The 26,227-nt window shown below is 37.3% G+C and overlaps 1 protein-coding gene across 5 annotated transcripts in view; it reads right to left on the bottom strand.

Moving 5' to 3' along the window:
• sgcz (sarcoglycan zeta) overlaps positions 1 to 26,227 on the bottom strand; it is a 273,737-nt gene that overhangs the window by 51,585 nt on the left and 195,925 nt on the right. For all 5 annotated transcript variants that reach the window (XM_077525222.1, XM_077525226.1, XM_077525223.1 and 2 more), the window contains exon 4: positions 11,887 to 11,974. In XM_077525222.1, the coding sequence (XP_077381348.1) occupies positions 11,887 to 11,974 (88 nt within the window). The remainder of the gene's footprint in view (positions 1 to 11,886; positions 11,975 to 26,227) is intronic.

The raw sequence follows: 26,227 nt of genomic DNA, 5'->3' as shown, positions 1-26,227 counted from the left end.
CTGAGAAATGCTAGTATCAACAAAAACATTATAATAATGGTCTGCAAGTCACTCATATAATCCATTTTCATCTTTAATATCACATCCTGGTAAAACTTCCTCACTCCGAAACAGAAAACAAAAACTGTCACGCATCACAGAACAAGCTGGCAAAATAATTGGTTCACCACAGTCTACACTGTCCCATCTGTATGAGCGCTCTGTTATCAGGAAAGCCACCTTGATCACAGTGGAACCCACTCACCCCCTCCATCATTCACTCAGTCTCCTCCCATCAGGCAGAAAATACAACATCCCACTGGCCAGAAAAATACTCCCTAAAAATCTACTAACTGCAATAACAACACTCAACATTAAGAGGAATTTCTAAAGTATCTATCTATCTATCTATCTATCTATCCATCTATCCATCCATCCATCCATCCATCCATCCATATCATTAGGTGCCCCAACACAGACTATGGTCACCACATTCATTTCCTTGAGGACAAAAAAAAACAAAAAACAAGTAAAATACTATTGTAGATGAGCAAGATAATTATGATAAAGTTGTTTTGCTCGTGTGTTGTCAGATTAGTGATGCACTTCCTGTCTGGGGCACAGAAATCTTTACCCTTGAGGCTTCTTTGGGTCCTTGTTTTTGCAAAGGAACTTTCCATTCTTTTCTTATCTGAGCGAGATGACCTGAAAGTACATGAAGGGTAGGTTGTTGTACAAATACCTCACAAAGGTGTATCAATGCAAACTTTAACCCATTTTTAGCACAAGTTACACCTGACCAATCTTTATGAAAGGAAGTGAGATAGTATTATTATTATTTCTTTGCTGTAACAATGATACTTTGCAATAAATCTAATACAATTGGAAATCTTGTTTCCTGTCTTTTTAATTCCGACCAATGCCAAATTTCCGATTCTGTTGTTGCCAACTGACTTTTATTTGGTGTATTAGATTATTTACATGTGTAGAAACAAGACATATTAGCAACTTAACAGTGTATTCATTTAACAATCAGGGCCCGGTTGTTCAAGTCTCGGTTATTTTTAACCACTGTTTAACCCCTAACCGCCGGTTAAATTCTTAACCCGCCATTAACTAACCAGCAGCTAAATATGCGTTGTTCAAAACATGGTTAGTCACGCCGTTTGTTAACGGCACCGTCAAAGTCAACTGTGTCGTTTACGTTACTGGTTAGCACCAATATATCCCACAATTCCTCTTTTTGTTTACTTCCGGGTCGGCTAAAGCAATGGATACTATCCAAAATGACCCCTGGCACTCGCCGAAAATAAATAAAATAAAACGTTAATCAATGGTTGAAGTAATTTAGGAGTTTTTGTGACATTATTTATTTATTTTTCATTTATCACAAGTTATTTTTGTTTTCTCTCTGTCCATATTTAGAACTTGTCTTAAAAAAACACTTTTTTTTTTTCCCCTTTCTCTTTTGACGCAGCATGAGACTTGGAATTTTATTACCGCTAAGAGATAACGTGTCCTTAACTCTTCATCAGAATAACAACATCAAAGTCAAGCCCTCAATAGAATCTCTTTTTCTTGCGCTCTGTGGGCATCATGAAGGCAGCATTAGCCACACACAGAGTTAACCACACTGTTAAAAAGTTAGCAGCGGTCCTTAGGTGTGTTAACTTTAACAGAAAGTTAACAGCAGGTTAAAGTTAACAGAGTTTTGAACAACAAGATAACAGTCCCGTTAAAGTTAACGGTCGGTTAAATCTACTAAACCAACATTTAAAGCTATAACTGAGTTTTGAACAACCGGGCCCAGTAGTATCAGTAACAGCAACAACCTGGCACATCCTTCTCATGCTGATCCCCCACCTGATCATACACTGCTTTAAATTGCTATGTTCAATTGTCTCAATTGTTTTGTGTTTGAGTATTTATGTATCGGAATTTGTTACAGTTGTAGCTGTTTTTAAAGTACTTTATAAATACAATTGAGTTGTTGCACATGAATAAGAAAGCAAATCAGTTTTAAGAATGAGTTTGAAGTATCTTTACTGTAACCTGGCACATGTACTGTTTGGTAGGAGTTAAAAATAAAAATAATAATAATAAAAAAAAGTCAATGGCCAGTTTGCATTTTGTTATACAATAATTAATTGAAGAATTAAAACATTTTAAATAAATACAAAATAAATAAACACCTGAGCGGTTTATACCTAGCTCCACCTCCCCTTACTTTAACAAAGATTAACGTTTCATCGTCAACTCGAGAGCACGGAATGTTTCGCTTGTTTGCATTCATGAAAAAAAACATTTTATGTAAATTGTTTTGATATACGCATTTAATTTTATGAATCCCTATGGGGAATACATGCTACAAGTACACACTTTATATGGATGCACTAAAGGAGTCATTGCATAAAATACAGCTAAAGCTATAAGCTATGCAAAACTGCTGGACTCTCATGAATTCAGAGGCCTTGCTCAAGGGCATGTCAACACTGCCCTCCAATTACCACTCACAATTTGCACATTTTTTGAGATGCAAAGTAATGTTCTATAACTTTCTGATGCAACATGGAGATTCACATCCTTGTTTTTACAAAAAAAAAAACCTCATGTGAGCTGTGGTTAGCCAAACAACAACAAAAAACAAACAAACATAGCATCTCTTCATGCATAAGTGCTGCCAATACTTCTCCTGCTTGAGGAATATAATCATTCATTAGTGATACATGCATTTAGGAGATGAAAAGTCAATATGACAGCCAGGGAAAACGCACACACTCACATACATAATGCTGTAATGGTTAGTAGGCTTGCCAAGTTAGGAGCACACAAAAAACAGAATAAACTTGAGGAATAAATGCTCTAGTCAAATAAAACTGTTGCTAATACTGCACTGCTGCCATTTCACTTACCAGGTGAGCAACTTTCCACGTGCTTAGAATATTAAAAAGGGGCAGACTAATCAATCAGCAGCCCCCTGAATCTTATTATTTTATCAGAGGATATTTTTGGACAATTCTCTACTTAAAAAGTAGGAACAGTTTGGAAGCAAGGACCCTCCAGTATGGTGACAAGAACTTAAGACCTCAAGCCAATCAAAATGTTGGAGATGAACTAGAATCGAGACAGTGAGCCAGGCCTTCAACAATATCAAAAGCGACTTAATGACAATGCAGCACAACTCTAAATCTGTTTTAAAATGAGACATAATGGGAGAGGGTCACAGAATAAGCAGAACATCAACTTGTAATGGTTGTGTGATTAGTGCAGTCCGTGTCAGTATTTTATAGTTTCGAACTGTGCTCAACCAGTGACCAAGAATACATTTGCCTACTGTATTCTTTTTGATGGCTGGGATTCAACCGCTAATGCTGTAACATCACTACCTGGGTGGGTGAAAGGGTAGGGCTTCAAAACTCCAAGTCCACACATCATCTTTATGGTTGGCCATTAAGAAGACAAAGATGAAAGGTTCTCACTCACATAAATGAGCTGACAGCGACAGAGAGGATGGAGAGAAAGAAGAGAACGAGGGATGAAAGGAAGTGAGTGAGTGCAATAAAAATGAGATGAAGTGCCCAAGGCCAACAAGCGTACTCAGAATCTCTTCTGCAGCAGATGGATCCTCAAGGGAGCTCACATGTTAAGTGTGTTTTTGAAACTTAAGTTAAGACACTTAGAGTGAGCAGTTTCTTTCATCACATGGGAGATGGAAAAGGAACGACAGAAGGTCCTTTTACATGAACATCTTCAGCTGTGTCTGGTCTATTTGACACTGACTACTAGGGCGGTTCACGGATACGTGGCAACTCAAGTTGAGGTTAAACATGAATGCTGAAGAAGAATTTTCAGATTCAAGTGAGACTGATTCATAGCATATTGTCGCATGTACTAGTAGTTGTGTCAGAGGAATGTTGGAATAGCAACACATGACCATTCAAATAAGGAGAAGCTCTTATTTTTACACCTCTGACAAATCACCCAATCGTTATGCAGGAGCCGAATATCTGGGCCAGCCCTCTGTTCCATAAAACCCCAGAGGCGTGAGCGTACAATGGGCGGATACTGCAAATTTTGGTATGGGATCGATACCAAGTAATACAGGGCCAGTATCGCCGATACTAATTTTTGAAAATTATGATATACATTTATTTTTAATTAATAAGGTAGTTGTATCATCAAATTGCTTAATCACAATCCATTTTCAACCCTTCAGTGATTTCGTGATGTTTCCTTTTTAAGCAAAAGGACACAATTAGGACAGTTTCTTGATAAATAAAAATTACTTTATCAATGCTTTTTTTTTTCCAGAAACATTACAACCACAACATATAGATATTTTTTACTGTCTTAAATAAAGTGCATAAAGTGATCATAGGAAAGAAAATTTAAACAAATTCTTTATCATATGCTGTTCAGAAACTACAAATACAAAAAAAAAACCATACAATTGAGATGCATCAGACTCTGCCTTCAAGCTACAAAGTAAATATTTGTTTAAATTTGATCTGCCTTAGGGTCAGCACTCCAGGTGATGTTGATGCTTCTTTTAGTGTATTATTCAACAAGGAATAAGTTGTTGCAGGGAGATTGGATCTGGTTGCTACCTGCCAGTAGTTTAAAACATTCTAACTGTGTGGATCTAGTGAGATTCAACGGCTGAGGAAAAAAAAAAAAAAAAAAAAGTTAATTCCCCTTGAAATGTTTCAAGTTTTCTCACTTTTACAAAAAAAAAAAAACTTCTTATATGAATGACATTAAAAAAAAAAGTATAACAAGTTTGATTAAATGAAGAAAAAAAACACTATTTATTGTATCATCATATCAGAGTTTAAAACCAGTTTCATATATGTGCAGCTACTTTTTAAGTGTATTTTACTTCCATGACCCACTTGTTTTCTGGTAGATTCAATGTTGTTTAACTTCAACAACAGAGGCTGGAGCATAAGCAGAAAACCAGCTCCAATGTTCGACCAGTAAAAATTTATACATTATATGCGAGAGGACTTTGTGTTCAATGAAATAGTCTGACATTGTCAAAAATGTGACAATGCTTCTGGCCAAGAAAACATACTATTGGAGATGGTTTGGTTCCCTTATAAAATGACTGCCCATTTGTAAGGAACATGCAGTCGTGGGATGAGCAGCACAAATTTGTATGTGTGCTGCACCCATGTACAATGTACAAATTATTGACAATGATGCATCATTTCAAATGGAAATTAACAGGATTTAAATGTAACATCTTTTAAAATGGTAATAAACAGGATTTCCAACAGTATAAAATGTACTGGCAAGATTCACTACACTTGCAGTGACCCAATATACTAAACACAGTTATATTTTACAAAATTAATTCACAGGAATTATTTTATTTTGAAGATATAGTAATGTTTCGCTACAGTTCACCATTTTCTGTTTGTGTTCAACTACAGAAAATGCTATGGACTGTACATTAATTTCACCTTTCCATTCCAGTTACATATAATTTTGTACAAACAACAGTAGTGGTTCCTCTTGTGATGGAATACAGATCAGGGTTTTCTAGAGGTCAAACAAGTATGCTTCAAATGTGGTAAGTGTCTTCGTGAAAAGAGAAAAATGTTTTGTTTTGCGTTGTTTTTTTTGGAGTGGGGGTAATTCCTAAGAGGAAGGGTTCTTTATATGCTTTTGTTTGTGTGTGAAACAGAGTCATAAAAAAAGTGTTGCCGAGTCAGCACAAAGGCAGCAGGAGGCAGTGGCAGGCTAAGACCCGGGGGTTTCCACAGAATCCTCCGCAGAATTCATTCTGCTCCATTCGGTCTTATCAAGGAGCCACTTAGACCTTTAAACTAATCGCGTGTGTGCGTTTGTGTCTGAAATCAGCGGATCTGTGTGAAGACATTTGTCACAAGTTCTGTGCGCATTGCATTTTAATGTGTATGTAAAGTAATTTGTATTCAGGAGAAATGCTAGCTTCTGCTTGGCTTTGTCCAAAAGTGTGTGCGTAGTGTTACCACACAAGGTAGGTCATGCAACACAGTTCATGTCATCCTCTAGCGGCCTGACTAAATTGACTGCAGACTGTCTCGCCAACCAATTTTACAGACTGATTCTGCCTCCTCCAAGATAGGCATACGGACACACTCCCATACATCAGCATTAAAGTGGGATTCTTGGTGAGGAAAGCTGCTTTGGGGAGCTTTAACAGTAGGACGGCAGCTGTCAGGGATTTCCTACCTTCAAAGTGTGAGAGAAGGTAAGACTGTACATGTGTGGACAGGCAGTGCCTGGTCAGCTTATGAAAAGAGCTGACGTGTAAATACACACTGGTACGTTGAACAAGGTAAGGAAAATGATAAAAACACCTCAAGTTGATTTTTTCCAAAACACGGCACTAAAATAAATTTGTATTTAAGCTATGTAAACCATTATTGAAGATATACAGACGGCCAAATCCCCAGTGTCTTTACCTGACATGCAGCCCCATATCATCAATGACTCATTCTTCAGGCAGTCGTCTTCATAAACCTCATTGGAGCGGCACCAAACAAAAGCTCCAGTACAGAGTTGCAGTTCATCACAGAACATCACTTTCATCCACTCAATCATGGTCCATGATTGCTTTTCTTTTGCACACTGTAGACTTGATTTTTAACGTCTAGGTGTTAAGGATGGCTTTGGTTTGGCTTTTCTCTATCTAAATCCCATTTCCTGGAGGCAAATTATTACAATTCGGTCAGAAATGGTGACTACAGTTTTCGCTCATTTGTACCTCATCTGTTTTACTGTTTTCCCTATATATTGCTTAACACATTCACTGCCATAGACGGGTTTAAACGTCAAAGATTGTTTTTCCTGGACTGGCAGTGAATGAGTTACTTGTTCTATCTTGATTCTTTGAGGTCTTTCTTGTTCTACCAGGACACTTCCCTTTTACAAGTTACAACCTGGTAAATCGATTTTGACTTGTATAGCGCTTTTCTACTCAAAGTGCTTTAACACTGTTTCCTCATTTTACCAACTGATGATGCCGTATCAGAAGAAAATGGGGGTTCAGTATCTTGCGCAAATACACTTTGGCATGGTCACAAGGCCTGAAAATTGAACCCGCAAACCTTCAGGTTAGTATAGTATTATTTTTTTTCCTACCTTTTTGAAGAAGTGTTACAATTCTGTTTTGTTGAAGTTATGATTCATGTCACTCCATTTGGTGCAACAGCTCTCCAAGGTGTAAACACTCTTATTAAACTGCTGGCTGTTAAGCAACTTCAATATAATTTAGATAGAAGAACTGAAAATTACAAGATGACTCAATATTTAATATAATCTAACTATTCTAATATTCAAAATAATAATTGTGGCTGACTATAACAATTTTCTTTCTTGCTTTTTTTGTGTGTTCTTATTAAAGCCAGAAGGATGGCATTTTGAGTAAAAATAGTTTTGTGGAATATCCATGATTAAAATTTTTTTCTACTTCTTCTTCTTCTTTAAAATTGATCATAAATGATCATCTTCCAGGAGTGGCGATTCCATAATTTTTTGCCAGGGGTTGTGAACACGAGTGAGAGATCATCAGGGCCCACATTTCACGCCAAGTCAATTTGTGAGTAAATACAAGATCATCATTATTTCAGTATTCATACTAATTGAGACATATTGATATTGGCTTGGTGTTGTGTCGTGAGATTTGTCTCATGTAAAAAGGGTTGCCTGGGCTCAATAAAGGTTGAAAAACGCAACTCAGACTGAGGTGGGACAAAATCAGACCGTACATGTGGTCTATACCAGGGGTCCCTCTTCCGAAACACCTGATTCAAATGATCAGGTCATCAGCAAGCTATATGCAAGAACCTGATAATGATCCCAATCATTTGAGGGAGGGGGGGAAATATCCAAAACATGCAGGATTGGGGCCCTCAAGGACCAGAGTTGGTGACACCTAGTCTATACAGTCTGAAAACTCAGACTATATTTTATCACAGGTAGGAAAGCAAAACTTCATTGGTCATAAAATACTGTAATTCCAATTTCTAGGGCTGTGGTTTCATGGTTGGAAAATTTCATTATACCAAAGGCAAACAAGTTAACTGATTGATTTTGTAGGTGACAAATGTTTAGGGCTTGGTGAAGGCCTGGAAGCATATTTACAGTATAATACTTATATGTACCTGTATACTTTTACCTTATTTTTGTAATGCACAGCTCATCATATTTTGTATTTGTATATTGCTCATAAAACAGTACTCGGGCAATTGCCTTGCATCTTTTTTTTAGCTCGGTATAATTTTATTTCTTGCACAGTCTTGTCTTTATGATCATGTAATTATGCATTCCGTCAAGCCGTATGGTGTGGTTTATGTCTTCTCATATGCAAATATGACTTTTCCTGTTACAGTGTCTAAAGGAAATGTTTGAAAGGCCTTTAGGCTGCTACTGAACTTCTTGAATGTCATGAGGACATTTAAACTCATCTCAGACAGCCTAACTCCATTTTATTTACAATTCCTTGTAAACTTACAGTACATGCATTCCTTTTATTCAGTACTACAACCAACCTCTCCAGCAGCGAACCACACATATCCCCCAAAACTAAAATTCTCCATTATATTCTGTTAAAATGACATCGGCATTTTCCTCCACAATTTAAAACAGTTCCCAGGTTTTCATTGAAAAATCTTTATTTACATGCGATTAACCCCTTGAAATGTAACATCTCGTTTGTGAGGAAGTCCCAAATAACCTGATCTTGATAACTTGTATGTGGAATTCGCAAAATACCCCATATCCCTTAAATAACAGATTTCCTTTCTTGCATAAATCAACCAGCTTTAGGGGCCAGACCTCATCCTGCTGAGGTAATATCCCAGCCCGACTTTCGTCACACTGACAACCAGTATGCCGCAGTAACTCGGGACATGCTTGAAAATTAAAGGTTAAGACTTGAGATTGAGAGTTATTATTTCTACATATGTGACTTACCCCACTTCTGGCGTATTATAACTCACGTGTGTGACATAAATCATAACTTTAAAAATCTTCTTCCGAGTTCCATACTAAAGGCTAGGATCCCAAGGTGCAAATTCAAGGGGTTGATGGTACAAAAGCAATAGCTCTGAGGGTACCAACACAGTGACAACTCATTGTAACCCTTAAGACTTTTTTTTTTTTTTTGAGTCATAGAGCTCATATTGCTCTGACTTGCAACCTGTTCTCTTGTGAAACAGACTGAACGACAAGCACAGCAGGGAAGTTGTGGGAGGTAAAATCCACAGCCGCTAGTCAGAAGCTAAATGTGCTAAAACGAAGACACTTTTACATATGCAGCACTATCAATAGTATATAAATGAAGCAATTTCTGGGGAAATTGTGTGTGAATGCTGAAATGCTGAATGGAAAAAATCTATACAGTATATATAAATGTAGAATCATATTGAATGAAGTGGAATGTTGCTGAAAAGATATGTAATTATGTCAATAGTATTGAATTATATTACATTATATTGAATGTTATAGAATGCTTTTGAATGGTAGTGGTGAAATGCGTGCATTGAATGATGTGGAATGACATCCTAACAAATTAAGTGTGTTGTGTGTTCCGGTGTGGCCCATTCTGTTTCGTACTCTTGTGTCCGGTGGAAGAAGGACGTTACATTCGGGTTGGCTGCGTGTGTTCAGTGCTTTTACTGCTCGCCTCCTATCACCGCCAATAATAGTAATTATTGGTCATTCATACTATTATAAACTTATTTCATGTTCTATACTCTTTCATTATGAATACCCTTGTAAAGCTATTTGTGAGAGTTGTTGTTAGTTTGCAACCCACAATATTTAAGGCCGTCAAAATAGACAACTATTTTTTTTTTAAAGTACTGCAGCATTTGGCAACTGTTTTTTTTTTTTTTTTTAAAGTTTTAATCTGAAATGTTAGCAAATTCAGCAACATGATAAGCATGGGACTGAATTACACTGTTACAAGACACTGAATGTCATCTAAGCCAACCATAAGTGCCAACATAATAAAATAAACCGATCATTTATTGTAAACATTTTGATTTATTATTTGTGTTTTGAATAAAGCAAATGTACAAAAAAATATTAAATAAACCGTATAAAGAAATATCCATCATATAGGCCTACTTAAATATTGAGGTTAATGAACAGATTACCTGAAACAAGAAAATAATGTTATCTAAATAAAATAGTTGAATAAAAATGAATAATTGTGTCAGAAATTATGCAAAAATGTGCAAAAATTTAAATTAAAATGGGTGGAAAAATCTGAACAATCCACAAAAATCCAAAAATTTGGCTCTATATCCGGGATTTATTTCTGTGGGAATGGCATGGGACGGCCCTCGAATAGGACATTGTAAATGAATGGGGAATTTTGAGTCAAACGTGTAGAATTGTGTGGAATGTGGATTTTGTGCAGGTGCACTATATCAGATTGAATGGCAAAGTGAATTGAATGAGCTGACATTTTGAACTTTAAAATAATTAATTTTGAGTAGGAACGTTATGAGCCCTAACCCAAATTCAAACCCACAAAATGAATGAGGAACTTTGTTGGTGAAAAAAGTGCCATTTTTAGGAGAAAAATGTGGATGTTCTGCTATGTGGGAATTGGGGGGATGTTGAAAATTGATCCCAAGGTGAAATGAATGAGCTGAACATTTTAAATTATAATTCGGAGTGAATTGTTGAATGTCTCATTGGAAATGAATGTGGATTTTGGGGGTGAAAATGTTGAATTGTTTGAAAACTGTGAATATTTGTAATGGGAAAAATAATAGCTCATGAACTGTGAATTTTTGGAACATATTGAAGTTGGAATGGTTTGAATCGGTTGAGAAATGTCGAAGTAGTTGAATGAAAAAAGGTGGTATAAGAAACGTAGAATAATAGAATAACTGATATTATACACTGTGGTTGTATATATATATATATATATATATATATATATATATATATATATATATATATATATATATATATATATATATATATATATATATATATAAAATGCCCCATGATGGTTAAAAAAAATTACCCACATGATTCAATTTAGCATTTTCATTTAACTGCCGAAACCACTGTGATTAAAATATTTACATTCCAAATGATGAACTGGATAGTCATTTTCATCATATTTTCACACTGCTCATTTTCACGCAAACGCATGCTCACACGCACACGCACGGCTTGATGGTCATAAACAACACATAAATGGCGGCACATTAATCATAACTCTACTGTTGTTGCGGTCTCATAATTAGCTCATCTCTGTTTACCTTGTTCACACGACATTAAGAGGCTAACCTTTCTAAGTCATTAAAATCTAATACTACTGGATACTTTAATTTACCTCTCTCCAATCCATCAACCAGAAAAATGTGTGGACATTAGCTGGCAAATTCCTATCTCGAAGCAAGGCATTTGAACACATCACGCTGATCTCTCGCTACTGCTGGATGAATGAAAATGAGTCATACGTTGGGCAGACACATTTGTCATCTAAACCATTACAGCATGCGACTTTCAGAACAGATTTGTTGAAAGTCTTTGCATGCTTGCCTGAGTTATTGAATTCTATAGGAAGACGTCACAGACGCCACACATGCTCGGAATTATGTCTTCTGAAGAACAATAGTCTTTCACTAATCCAATTAGAGCAGATAAAAATGATTCGGTCAAAGAAAAAATTGCTTTCAAGGCTCAGTGAGAAAGCCTAATGGAAACAGATAGTATTTAGTTTAGTAAACAGAGGGGGGTAAATGCATTTAGGAAGTCAAGCAAAAACAAAGCAATATAACTTAATGTCCTTTGAGAAATGATCTATTTTCTTTTATGTGCTTTTTTTTTTTCAGTCTTCACATGGTTTGTATGTGTGTGTGTTTGCAAGTCTATGTGCGCTTTTCTTACCGACGGTGAGCTGACCAGTCAGTTGTCCGTCTTCAGTCCGAGCGTTGATGGTCACATTTCTGTCTGACTGCATGATCAATGGACTGTCCTGCAAAGAGACACAGAGAGGTGTCATTGGCATATTTGCCTCAGTAAGTTTAAAAAAAAAATTAGTTGTTAAACCAAGATCCAAATACGACAACTCAGTCCAGAGTATGGCTGGGCAATAAATCAGATTAATTTGATGAATCGACATTGTGGAAAATTTGCTAAAATCGTGAAATCGAGTTTTGTCTTCTGAATTATTAAAAGCTGTTGTTCTTATGCTCTGTGACTTCCAAAGTTAGATAGTTACACATCTACCAAGAACATCAATACTTCAGAACATCAGAAGTACTGTTTTTGTCTGTACTGTGAGGCCCAGACCTTGTTCTCCTTTTGTCAAGGCCTGATTGAATCACTTTTGTTCACACTCTTCATCATGCCCTCACTTTTCCGCAAGTTGATCTCACATTATTCCCTTTCCCATTCCTCTCGTTTGTTCCCTTTTTATGACTTCAAATAGTTGTTTTGTTTTGGCACCATTAATTGAATAGCTCACAGGTGACCGAATTTCTGTGAGGGTTTCCCCAAATGAATACTTTGTTGCATTACAGTCTGAATTCCAAATGAGAGTTGTGTTGAAATTGCAAGTTTTGCTTCGGTAAAATAGAAAAACTCATCCTGACCTCCACATAACATCCCTTCATATTTACGCTGTGCTGAAAGGAATACAAGACTTGTGAAAAACTAACCAGATATTCTGTGAAATGGTTAATTCCAACTCTCCCCTGAAAAAAAAAATGTCACTTTTTGTTGAGCGATTATGATTTTATAGTACTTTTTATTAATATTTTTGCATTAAGTACAGTTTTGGCTATTTTGGACACACGTGCGTAAAACACACATGCAATGACATGGCTGCCATTGACTACAAAGAGACTCACGAGTAATTATTGTGTACCATGGCGGACATCAAAGGTGGAATTACGCCCTACACAACGAAGCACTTCTTCAAAAGCAGTAGAGCCACGGAGGACTCACCAAACATTTGTGTCCAAACGAAAGCGAGTCGAAGTTGGGGAGCGTCTGCAAGTTACGTGTTACAGAGGCTCAAATTACCAGTCAAGCCATTGACATTGTTCACTCTGGAAATGGAAGCTGTGGACGGTCCCTAACCTGGACGGTAAACATACGAGTGACTTTTACTCTGACAGGCCATGCTACATGTTGTGTGCTAAGCACGCTTTAGCCCACATTAGGAGGCCACCCCCCACATGGATTAAGATGAAACCTGACACGCCGTGGTTTTTACTCTGATCAGAATTGGCGCAGATTGCCCATTACGTCAGAAAACTCACATTGAAATGAACGAAGACGGCTGTCATTTATACAACAATCACGTGACCAGGATAATGGCGTTCAACACGGTATGTTACACACAAGCATGCATAGATAGGATGCCGCTTTCGACTGGTGGGTACCAAGCACACACGCACACACATGCACACAGAGACTAATCAGACAGGTTTTAATTAAGGTCATGTACATGGTCACACAGATCATTGCAAACACACACAAATGTGCACCCAACAGCCACTCAGGTCGACAACAAAACGGTTTGATGCACATTGTGCTTCTCATGTGCTCCCCAAAGCATGCACACAGGATTAATTATTTTCAGCGGGGCGTGGGATAGGCTTCACTATATTATCTTTCCACTCTGTTTAAAGCGTATGGCTGCTTTGTGCAGCTTGACAGATGTAATGTTCTCCACATCATTCCAGCTCAACGGGCAGTGCCTATGAGCAACCCTGATGCCATTCACTTAGTGCATTGCTCAGTCATTTAGAACTATGACTGTATATGGAAAATCTTATTTCATTAAGCAACCATATGCAAATGAATGGAAATTAGAGCTGTAACTAATGCATATTAAGCAGATGCTAATTCCTATTTGTACAACACCTGGTTGACACCAAACAATGTGGCTGGTGGGAGGGTAAAGTGACCGTAATTGCTAGATTGGAAAATTAGGTATGTGCAAGTAGTACTTTTTATAATGTTGAGTATCAGATACCATTTTCTTGATCCATATCGTTAAAGGAGCATACATCATCTGTACAAATTATGGAAAGAATGCCCTCAGGAACAAATATTTTATGTCACGCTATTCAACTTTAGTATTGGATTAAGATCCAGGGCATTCCATAATGTTTACTTGTTGGTCTGGAAATAGTGATGGGAAAATTAAGCTTGATGAAGCAATTGGGAGATTCTTTTTTTTTTTTACTCCTCCAGCTGGCGCGCTGGGTTTAAAAATAAAGGCTAGTGCAATAAAGTGATTAGATTTCTACTACATCTATTGAACCAAGAGTGACATCTAGAGGAGTAATATACACTATCTGGAACAAATATGCTGCTTGCTTATTTGTGTTTTTTTTTTTTTTTTTTTTTTGGAACCATTGTTGAAACATCCACTTCAAGGTCATTTTCTCTTTGAAATAAGGCAACGTGACCTCTTCAAGTATTCTGATCTATGATTCCTGCTATGTACCAAACTGGCCGAACAACAAAGTATGAGAAGCATCCCCTGTATCATAATGTTTGTGCCACCATGAATCACTGTCTCACTCTCTCTTCAATGTACTTCTTTTTTTTTTTTTTTGACTGTCTGTGGCCTGAAACCCGAAAAGAACAATCTTGCTTTCATCAGTCCACAAAATGCTGCACAATTTCTCTTTAGCCAATGTGTTTGTTGACAAATTGTCACCTCTTCAGCTCAATTCATTTTTTCAGCAATGGAACTTCATGGTGGCTTCATGTCAAGAGCTTGGCTTCAAGAATCGTCAAATGTAATCCAATCGTCTTGCTTCAGTCAGATTTTTTTTTTTTTTTAAACACACAGCTATTATTCTGAACACAAACGCACGACCATTCCAATCTTTGAAATGAGAGGAAAAAAAAAAATCTATAAAACAAATACACCCACATTTTCTTGTCATTGACAGTAGAAGCAATACAAGGACACACAAACACGCTTCTAATCTGACTGTCAACAGATCTGAGGCACATTTAGCTCAGCTTCACAATGAATACAGATGAGTGGAGCTCAGATAAGCTTCGACACAATCCAACGCCACGTTCACAAACAATCCTTTCCAGTAAAAGAGCACTGATTAAAAATTACGAGTATACACTACCAGACCAGCCTGCGGCATTTCTTCATAAAATGTATCACACGGTGTGATAAGAGTATGCCTAGATTTTATATTATGACTCAAGACAGAAATATCCTCCAGCAGCCACACACACGCACAAACACAATTACTCACTTTCGCAACCATTTTTGGAAATGCATAGAAAACCCTTAAATCTGGATGACTGAATTTTGTAATTCCATTACATTTTCATGTAATATTACAACTTCAGTTTTATCAGCTGTAATGAATACCTAGCGCAAACCGCAGTCGAACTTTGCGCATGGGCCGAGTTTTCTTTCTTTTGATATTTTGGCCCCCGATACCGATACCCAGCTTTGCAGTATCGACCGATACCATACCGATACTTGAGTTTTTTTTTTTCCTCATTATGAAAAAGCTGTCCTGCTATTGGTTCAGAGCGTTCAAGGGCCAATAGGATATCTTAGATCGGCATGCAGTGAACATGTCACATATCAGTGAATGTCGTGGACCAGCAAGACACAAGATTCTGCATCCAAAATCCTATATTAGCGTTGGAATTAATGGTATCGGCATCTTACTTGTGAGTACTCACCGATACCACTGTTTTAATGCAGTATCGGCACCTCTGCCGATACCAGTATCGGTATCGGAACAACACTACTTATTAAGCTCCGTTCTGGGATGGAGCACAGCTGACTTTTGGCCAAATGAACTACAATGATATCCGCCACGTCTATAGAGTGCCAAATCTGTCTGCCTGCACCTCAATCAAATTCACCAAAATTAGCACAAGTTAGACCTAGTTTTACCAAGTCTAAAAGCTAGTCTACTTTTTGTCACCAAATTGCCAGTTGCGCCGGTGGCGTGGCAGCTCAGTGTGCCGACTGTGTTCAGTCTGCAGGTGTAACACAGTCCCAACCACGGTAGACTAGATTTGCCCCAACACAAAAATGACAATGGACCTGTTTTGAGCCCAGCACACGGGTGCCTGTCTATAAAAATAGAGCCCATTAACTGACATGCACTAGATACACCATATGGAATATGATATAAACCTAACAACACATTATACACCTGAAGTTAATGGCATTTCCATAGTCGTTATTGTGGAATTGGCCCACCCCTTTGCAGCCAAAATTGCTTCCACTCTTCTGAGAAAACTTTCTACAAAATATTTTTGGCATCTGTGTCTGTGGGAATTTCATAGCGCATTTATGAGGTCAGAGGTCACTGATGTTGTTGGACCTGAGAGAGCGTCTAGATCACAATCTCTATTGTGGTCCGTCCCAAAGGTCTTTGATGGGGTTGTTCAGTCAAGTTCTTCCAAATGAAAGTCATCCAAGCATGCTTTTATGGATCTTGCTTTTGTGCATTGGGGCACATGCTGTCATGCTGGAACATAACAGGCCATTCTCTAAACTGTTCCTACAAAGTTGGAAGCATTCCATCGTAAAATTGTCCGACCCTTCTCCTGAGCCCTGCTGGCCTGCACTCACACTGCGTTAAAGGGTGTGTCATTATATACTGCGAGTTTTCTCATTTGGATTGATTCTAGTCATACTCTGTGTATTTCAATTACACCGTTATCAAGAATAACTGGCAAAGAAAGGTAACATTGCAACTGCATGTGTCCTTGAATTAATGAATATTGTGCAAGGTTACTATTCACATCTTGTTTTTGTTTTTTAACAGTACTTTAATGTAGTTTATTCAATCGGCTATATTGTACTGTTATTCATACAATTCTACAGGTATAGAGCATGTAGTGATGCTATAATAGCTACATATTTGTTAATGCAGGAATATTTGATTGATGCTTTATCTATATTGTGTTCAGTTTCACAATTCAATAAATCCAGGAAACCATATGTAAAGTCCTTGGTTGTTTGTGGAGTATAGTTGTAAATTTTTACAAGTTTGGCTAATGAACACATGCTGCTCGTGAAGACTTTACAAATATACACTAATTGGTAACAGTAAAATCATAATACACCAAAAGCCTTTCTGCATATAAATAATTGGCTTCCATGTTTTATCAGGACTGCTTTCACAATCAACACACGTATCTTGTCGTCAGTTGTCCATCATGTTTACTGTCACACTTTTGAGGTCAGAACTCGAATACTACGAATGGGATAAGTCTTTCCCCCATCAGTCTTCAATTCAGCATTATAGAATATCTGAGAAAGAAGCAATTTCACAGACTTGCTTCCAAGGTGGCATCGTCACACTCGAGCAACCCATTCGTTTACATTTTTATAAATGCATTGCTAAGTGTTCCAGGCTATACACCCGTGGCAATGGTGCAGAATGAATCGCAATAAAACAATAATTTTGTCCATGCTCACTTCACTTTCCCATGTATCGTTCTCACTCATGTTTTTCCTTGTTGTTTACACAAAATGAATAAAACAGTATAAACATCAAAATGTTACAAGCGCTTGTGAGCTACCACAACATCAGTTGAGTTAATAATTTGATTTGACATTGATTATAGATGCAGGCACGGGGCTGAGGGCCTCAGGCACTTAGTGTAATTAGCGCACAAACAGTGAGATGTGGACCGTTGGTTGGTTCATCATCATAGCCTCAGGGTACGAGTACAGATGGGCCTAATAACAGCTTTCAGCTTGTCTGTCTCACTCACTGCGAGTGTGCTGCTTCGTCTGAAGCCGATGTGCTTGCGTGTGTTGTGTGTAACAGACAGTCACTACGGTTGTTGCGCTTGCTAATGCTGCAGCATGTTCTACCTTGAGATGCTGTTCATGCACACGCTTAATGTAACCCTTTATGGTGATGTTTGCCAACGTTTTTTGTTTGTTTTTTTTTGGCCAAAGAACTGATTTCATCATTATGGTGAATGCGCTTGTTATTCTTCAATTAACGTGTCCAATTTGGGGTAATGGGGGATAATGACATGATCTATGTGTCATGGCTTGAGTTGGGTTTTGTTTTATCCTTGTTTTTTGTAGTTTCAGTCATGATCTGTGTTTTCCGTTGTTGTCCTTGTGTGCCCCCTTAGTCTTGTCAAGCATCGTCATGCCCACCTGTGTTTGCCTAACCTACCTTGTGTGTCCACCAATCAGCACCCTCTGCCACTTGTGTCTTGCCCAGCTGTTGTTGTTTTCCCCCGTCACGCTGCCAGTTTTCTGCCTTATTCCACCGTCTTGCATTGCTTACCTTTTGGAGTTCGCTTTTTGTTTGGTTTAATTAAATTCCCTTTTTACTTCACCACTGCCTGCTCGCCCTGCTTCGCTGCATTTGGGTCCACAAGCACACCTAAAACCTGACACTATGTGTTACAGTATGTCCACTCTACTCTTTACAATTAGGTCAGAGAGAATCACTTGTCGCAAAAATCACATATTTTAAGTTTGACTGCTGATATTGAAATACAACTTTCTTTTTTCCCTTGGAACTTGTAGGTTCTTCTCTGAGCTGTATATTGGGCCATTAACCCTTTCCTTAACCTGGCAATAGCCAGATGGATATGCTTCGCAATATCCGTCTAGTACCGCTCCACAGTAATTTGAGCTGATTGGACGATGCGACAATCTACACGTTTGTTTTAACCAATCACGACCACGGGTGAAAATTTCAAAATGTCATCTCCGTTCATGTCGAAGGGGGGAAAAGCACGAACATCTTACCAGCTAGAAATGGACGAAGCGCCCCTCGCTGTTCAACATTCAACAAGGAAACAAGGTGAGTAATTCTGCGAGAACAAAATTGTTAGCTCCGGCGTCGGCGCTGGCTTCCTGGTTTCGCCACAGTTGCATATCCCGCCCCCAAACACAATGTCGCTCTGTGATTGGTCCGAACCACTGGAACAGCAGTTATCTGCGGGAGCGGTACAAGATGGTATTCTCCGGAGTTTGTAAAGTCACAAATACTGTGAGAAAAGCAAGGTTACCCTTTCCTAAGAAGTTCTCTAAATATGTTTGATTCATATCTTCTTCCTCTTCTTCTTCTGATTACTGTTTAACAACCATACCAGGTTTGATTTGTGTGCAGAAACACAGGCTACTGCACCTAATTTTTTTAAATAAAGCATCTTTCAGACACTGATGATCAATAGAATATTTTGTATTTTGTCTCTCTGTACATCCCAGAGCTAAACTGCCTACCTATACAGACTTGTACCCGTGGTTGAGGGCCACAAATAGTACAAGGAACCACATTTGGTATCTTTAGATAATATGTTTTGAAAGTAATGTAATTTATGTCTTTTCTGATTCTGCATCAACCTACCAGTGATGCCTTTAATTACATAATATACCTTTAAAAAAAATCGAAGTAGGTAATGTCTTTCAAAGGCCTTCCCTCACTCTGTAATAGCGTCTGCCTGTGTTCTAAATAATGTAGCAACAAGTAATAAATGAGTTGGCTGAGTCGAGACAGGCAGGGAGGCCGGTTCAAATTGATCTGTTTAGACTCTTACATAGTCAGAGTTAAAAACAGAATACCAATCAAACGGTGAGTGATTAAACAGCCTGCGGTGTCCCTCTATTCCTCTTCAACATTCATTCTGCTAAATTTGCAAGCACTATTAAATAAGTAATGGGCTTGTTGTCGGGCAGCACTAATGTCTTGTTTTGGAACCCAATGGCCATATAACTGCAGAAATAAAGACAGACATTCCCACATGCTGAGATTCTCAATACCTAAAGTATAATATTTACATTTCTGCAATTTCGTTTGGATTCCATGTCAATCAAGTTAATCAATTTTTAAACATTACAGAGTCTGAACTGTCACGTCACAAAAATGTTTTACAATATACAATAGCCTATAAAGTTTTATCGTTTTAACATTGTTCATCATCATACATATACAAACAGAAGTTATGTTTCTGGTTTGTCTCACTTGAACAACAATGTTGTATAAGGATAATTAAAGGGATACTTTACTTATTTAGCCATTTTTAGCAGTCAAACATTAATATTTTGCCTATAATAAATTGGATATTTTCATTATTTTTCATGTACAATTAGTACCTTTGAAAACACATTTTGCAACTTGCTGTCGACTGAAAATGACATCACAAAGGCTCAAGTAACCAATCACAGCTCAGCTTGTGAATGTCACATGACCAAACCTAGAAAACAAGTGAGCTGTGATTGGTTACCTGAGCCCTTGTGATGTCATTTTCAGTCGACAGCAAGTTGCAAAATGTGTTTTTAAACGTACTATTTGTACGTGAAAAATAATGAAAGTATCAAATTAATTATAGACAAAATATGAACTTTTTATTGCTATAATGGACTAAATTAGTCAAGTATCCCTTTAAGGTCTTAATTTGGGAAATTTTAAATTGATGTCAGTGATTAATACATCTATTCTCATAGGAAATAAAAGGTAGGTAGAAGAGGGAAAGAGAGTCATAGGGATTTTGTGGAAGATTATAGTAAAAGAAAAGTATTGGAAGGAAGAAGCAGCGAGAAGCAGGGACCATATGGTTTCAAGACACATCTTGAAATGCAGATGAAGAGGCACAGGAGGAAAAGACCTTAGGAGTCCACCATGCAGGTAAAAACAGAAAAAGATAAACAGCAGGGTGTTTGTCCTAGAAATGAACAAAGCAAACTTTTTTTTTTTTTTTTGTCAACAGACGCCTCCACATCGAGCATCTCGTGGATTTTAGATTTTCCTTAATGGATTAGCTTGAATACAAAATAGTTTAAGTGAGATTAAAAGGAATAGGGAAACAAATAAAAACTCATTTATTTCACCAAAGCATCAGTTTTAGTATTATCATAACTTGTAACTCATTGACATCTGTGTGTGATGCCTTATATTTTGATTATAGAAAATTTAGTGTAATAAGTATGGTGGGATTTGTGTAACAATACAAACTGTATTATCCATTGTGGATAATAAAATTGACCCTTTTCCAGACTTTTCTGGACAACTGCTGCTGGTATTCATAGTCTTGAATAAGCAGCAGATTGAGTAATAAAAAGATTTTCTTTTTTTTTTTTTTCTTTTTTTTAAATCAGTGCAAAAACTACCGATAATTGCTGTGTTACAAGGTGCACATTGTCAAACCAGTTAGTTAGAAGGGATTTCCCAGCCACTAACCATCATTTTCATCTTTAGCAATTAAAATGCATGTGCATCGGATTTAGGTCTGCCTATTTGCATGCTAACATGTAAAATGAATGGATTTTTTAAGTGATATTTTCCAAGTTGTGTATCTGTTTCACATATAAATACCTCGAAATCAACGATTAAATGTTGCTTTCATGACGTAAATTGATCTTGTGATGTCAAACCCAAATGATTTTCATCCGCAGCCAAAATAAAGAAACTGGTTTCACTGTTCCAAGTGAACATTTTTATGACAGCTGCTGTTCCTTCAAGACATTTCTATATGAAAACCTGAAGCTCAGCACTAGTATTATTCATTCATAGCAGAGACAGTGATATAAAGTAGGGCTGACAGCCATGTGATGAATCACTGACAGAATCAACTCTTAGGCTGTGTAATGACAACAGGCATGTGTTAAATGGTCTGTATCTGTGTTTAAAAAAAAATAAAAAAATCAATGCTCATGGAGAAAATTTGAGCTTACGTTTGAGCTGCTAGAACTCAAAGTGCCTGTTCTACCCTAAGTACACGTGCACTATACATTTTTTGAATCAATGTGTTGGAGCTCACATTATCTTTTGATATCAGGCAATATATGAATCATAATACCTTATCATGATTTTCCGAAAAGGTGAAATGGCTTATGAGACAAGGTCAGGAAAAAGGTTAGATGCACGTGGAGTCCTGTTCAAGTGCTGTGAGCATTATTAATTTGCTACAACAGCTTTAACTTAATTATTCCTTGCCCAGTTTTTTACTTTTTTTTTTTTTTTTTTTTTTTTTTTAATGCTCTGCCTTTCTGTGGGTGTTTATCTCTCTGTTGTCTCGCAACAACACATCAGGGTCGCTAGCTAGCGTTACTCTTTCAAATCCCACTTGTATGTGTTTCCTCAAACAGTGCCAAGGGGAAAGAGAGTACTATGTGTTCATTTTAAGCTGATGCTCGTGTATGGATAAAAGATTGCCTGTTGACTGGTTGATATTTTGTTGCACCAATACATCTCAATATTGTTATTCCATTGGCATGACTGATTTCCCGACAGCCACCTTGCTTCAGTGCTCTAAGCCATAATGGATGGAAATGAATACTCAAGGTGGATTGGTTTTTATTTACGCTGTATTTATTTCATACCTGCAGCCAAGCTGAATAGAATATATGCACAATTGTGCACATGCTACAAAAGCCATGAATTAATTAACTCAGCGGCAACAAGTTAACAGCACTGCCCATCTCTTTGATGCACCATAACAAATAAGTTATGTCCAGATGTGGAAAAAAATGACCTTTTAACCTAAATCAATTCTTCATGTTCTCTTGCTGGTCCTGTTATATTTAGCCAACAACCAATAAAAAACACCTTTTACAAAGCTTATCTCTTTGCGCTGCACATCTACTCATTCAAAACAAATACTGCACTTCCACATTCATCCATTTACTTTGCATTGGACCAATAAACATAATGGGCACATAAACCAAGTGAGGCCACATTATGACAATCTGTTCTGAGCCCATGATTAACAATAAAGGTAGTAGTGTTTACATTAATTTGCTTCCAAGTCACAATTGGGTATTTAAATGTATTATTCTTAGTTCAATGCAAACCGTAAACACAAGTACCGGTACATTACTAGGACGCCATTTCTCACTGCCCACATCAAATTCAGGGAGGAAGAAGCAGATTCTGTCTTTCGATTAGTGTTCAAAAACAAACTTAAAAAAGCCAGGAAAAATCTGCTTTACAGCATGACACTGGCTGTAAATGGTTAACGTGCAATTTCTGAGATTTCTTTTAACTGGCATTTTTTCCCCTTCAAAATCTTTAAATAGATCATTCTAAGACAAGTAGCATTTTGGCAAACAAATTGGTAAAACGAGTATTGCATTGCACAAATCCTGTCAATGATTTCATTTCAACTTGTTTTGTTTTTCAAATTGGATCCCAGAGAGATTTGGTGCAGCAGTGGCTTCATTTGTATTTAATTTCCTATCTCAGGATGTCAATAAATACCGGCCTGGGCATTTTACATCCTGCATCTTCAATATTGCTAGTCTGATTAATGTGGTCACTTAGATTTCTTGACATTGGCGTCCTTGCAGATCTCATAGCCATCCGATGAAATCTCAGAGTCATTACATGCATAATTGTTGGACGGTGGTTTACAAGTAAGAGACAACTGCAAAAGTGGTTCTTTGATCATCTGTGATGGCCACCATTTGAATAGAATTAGGAATGACCAAGATTTAATGCATTAGGCTGTATTACAAAAAACAAACAAAAAAAAAAAAAAAACACACACGCTAGAAATGAAAAATAACATCTAATTAAAAATAAATAACAAAATAAATAAATAAATAAATAAATAAGACGCACTTGATGTTTATTCAATGAAGTCTATGGATTGAACATTTGTCAAAACATTGCGGTATTACAGTTGCTAACACATAATAACGAAGGTTAGCAGGAGATGCCGGTAGCTGTTTTAGTGACATTAAAATGTCAATATAAACAAAGATATGAATAAAATCTGCATCAACACAAATGAAGGCCATGAAAAGTTGGTTTTATAGATATTATTTTCATTATACGTGTATTTTTTATTTATTTTTATATATTATTTATATTATGCAATTGAATTATATTTACATTAGATATTACATTTATTCATATTTATATATTATTTATATTATGCTAATGTATTATATTTACATTAAATATTACATTTATTTATATTTTCTTCAAAATACTTTTATGGTGGACATGTCCTGAGTTAAATTTTATATTGGAATTATAGTGGCACACTGGCAATACAACTATATTGTCCTTTACTGTACTTAACCACAGCGGAACAACGGGCAACAAAATCATTCGAGTTTGCAGAGTAGTATATTGCTTGAGAGAGTTTCCATTGCTAGGAATTAAGGTTTTTATTTTTTAATAGGAGTGATAAAAGATAAAAGTGCACAGAACTCGACAGCGGTCAGAATGCAACCTTGGAAAGTGGGGACAGATAGCATGCATTGAGAAAGCCATTCTTTTCAATCAACTTTTCTTCTTCTGCCTAAGTGAACAGCTTTCACATAATTAAACAAACCAATTAGGTAAACACGAGTTAATGAAATGAATATACCCTTGAAAGATGTGCATTCCACCGCTGCGACTGCACAGATAAATACAAAGAAGCACAAATCATAAAGTCTAGCTTTGCAACCATGACTGGTAAATCCCACAAATACTGCAATTAATTTTACTTGTGCACGTAACAACGCCATTCCAGATTAGCTTGCAAAAGACTCCCAAGGTGGGCAACACAGAAAAGTGGGCTGTGTGCTTGGGGGGTTGTAATTTAACGACCTTGGTCATAATTATAATCAAAAGCTGAACCACATCTATTTATGAAAAGTAGGGCAATAATCCAGTGCCAGCAGCTGAGGAAATTTGAAAACGTCAATTTATTACAATGAATGAATGGATAAATGTATTTTTTTTATTTATTTATGTTTTGATTGGGACCCTCAGAGTGTGGGCGCGGTTGCTCATCCCTGACGTAGAGCATTTGTCCCATTGGTGTTTCTATTTAATGCACCTCAGGTGTTCACTTCTCCATGCTGCTTCTAAATGCATTAAATCGTTAATTCCATGGACGTCTTAGTAACAACGCAGCTGTGGATGGCTGCAGTTGAGGCACAGGTTTGGCAAAAGTCCTTTCATGGCTGTCACATGGTAACTCATTGTTTAAGTGAACATCCAGCTCGCCTAACGAGATCCTGAAGTGTTTGTTTCTGATTGTGAAGCGAGAGTTGTGGCAGGACGACTGCGTCACCATGACAACAGTTTTGCTCACAAACCCCTGAGCATGTGACATTTCCTGACCTAGAAGAACATTGCCGAGCTGGAGCAAAAACCCAACTCGCACAGCCTGGCTCAGTGCGATTTCTTCCACTTTCCCAAGTTTAAGAGGGACATCAAGGGGAACTGACAAACTTCAAGATGGCCGTGACAACAGAGCAGTGGAGGATTTTGGAAAAATCCTTCACATTTTTCATGAGCTGAACTCAAAGGTCTTCTGGTAAGACTTATACAAAAACAAAAGACCTATTTGTCTTAAATATTGTTGGAAAATCTGCCTAAATCTGTGTTAGTTAGCTCTTCTCATTTGCCGATATTAACATCCACCTCACAGGTGTGGCTGAATAGACAGCATGATTATTCCAGCACAGGTGTTCCTTAGGCTGCCCGCAATATAGGTCCACCCCAAAATGTACAGTTTCACTGTCTCTCAGTGTTATGCTCATAATTACTGATCATTCCTCTAGTGACTTGGCCTTGTCTTCAATTATCTTTCAAGCTTCCAAAGCAGACAGAGAAAATAACTCCCTCATCCTTGAAGCCAGCACAATAAAATTAGTTTTACATAATTTCCCATGTATCATGTCATCGTGAAGTAAGACTAATGACCTCAGACGTCTTTACTTGTGGTACAAAGAAGTCAGTTACAATACGATTGAAGACAGAAGATAAGACACGTGCTATTTTTGTGTTTTCTCAGTCTGTTGTGATTTATATAATTTCAGCCCGATTTTATGCAAGATACCCCGTTTGTCTTTCCACAATCTGATTTCCCAGAATAGTACACATTGTATAAAATCTTCATTTCTGGCAAGCCATTTATTTCAGGGACAACCTTACATTAATCACAAATTTGGAATTAACATGGTCAGAGCATTTTCTCCAGACAAGAATTCAGACTACGGTATTTGTTGTGGCGAGTGACCTCAGAGATGACGGCTGGCCGGAGCACACGATTAATATTCGTCTTCATTTTATCTCTTTTCCTCTCCACTGAGAGGCTAATATGAGTTCCATTTTTGAAGCATTGTAAAAAATGTTAAATGTTAATGGGGGCTATTTTTTCCCCAAGTGTGTCTTGGCCATGTCTGACACTGACCTACTGTACATTTTGGACACACCTGTCAGGCAGTCCACATGCAGACACACGTATGCTTCACATCCTTCTCAGGTTGGAAAATGTGATGCACAATTTTTTT

Source organism: Festucalex cinctus, chromosome 6 (assembly GCF_051991245.1).
Source record: "Festucalex cinctus isolate MCC-2025b chromosome 6, RoL_Fcin_1.0, whole genome shotgun sequence".
NCBI lineage: Eukaryota > Metazoa > Chordata > Actinopteri > Syngnathiformes > Syngnathidae > Festucalex > Festucalex cinctus.
This window is presented reverse-complemented; position numbering and strand designations above follow the sequence as displayed.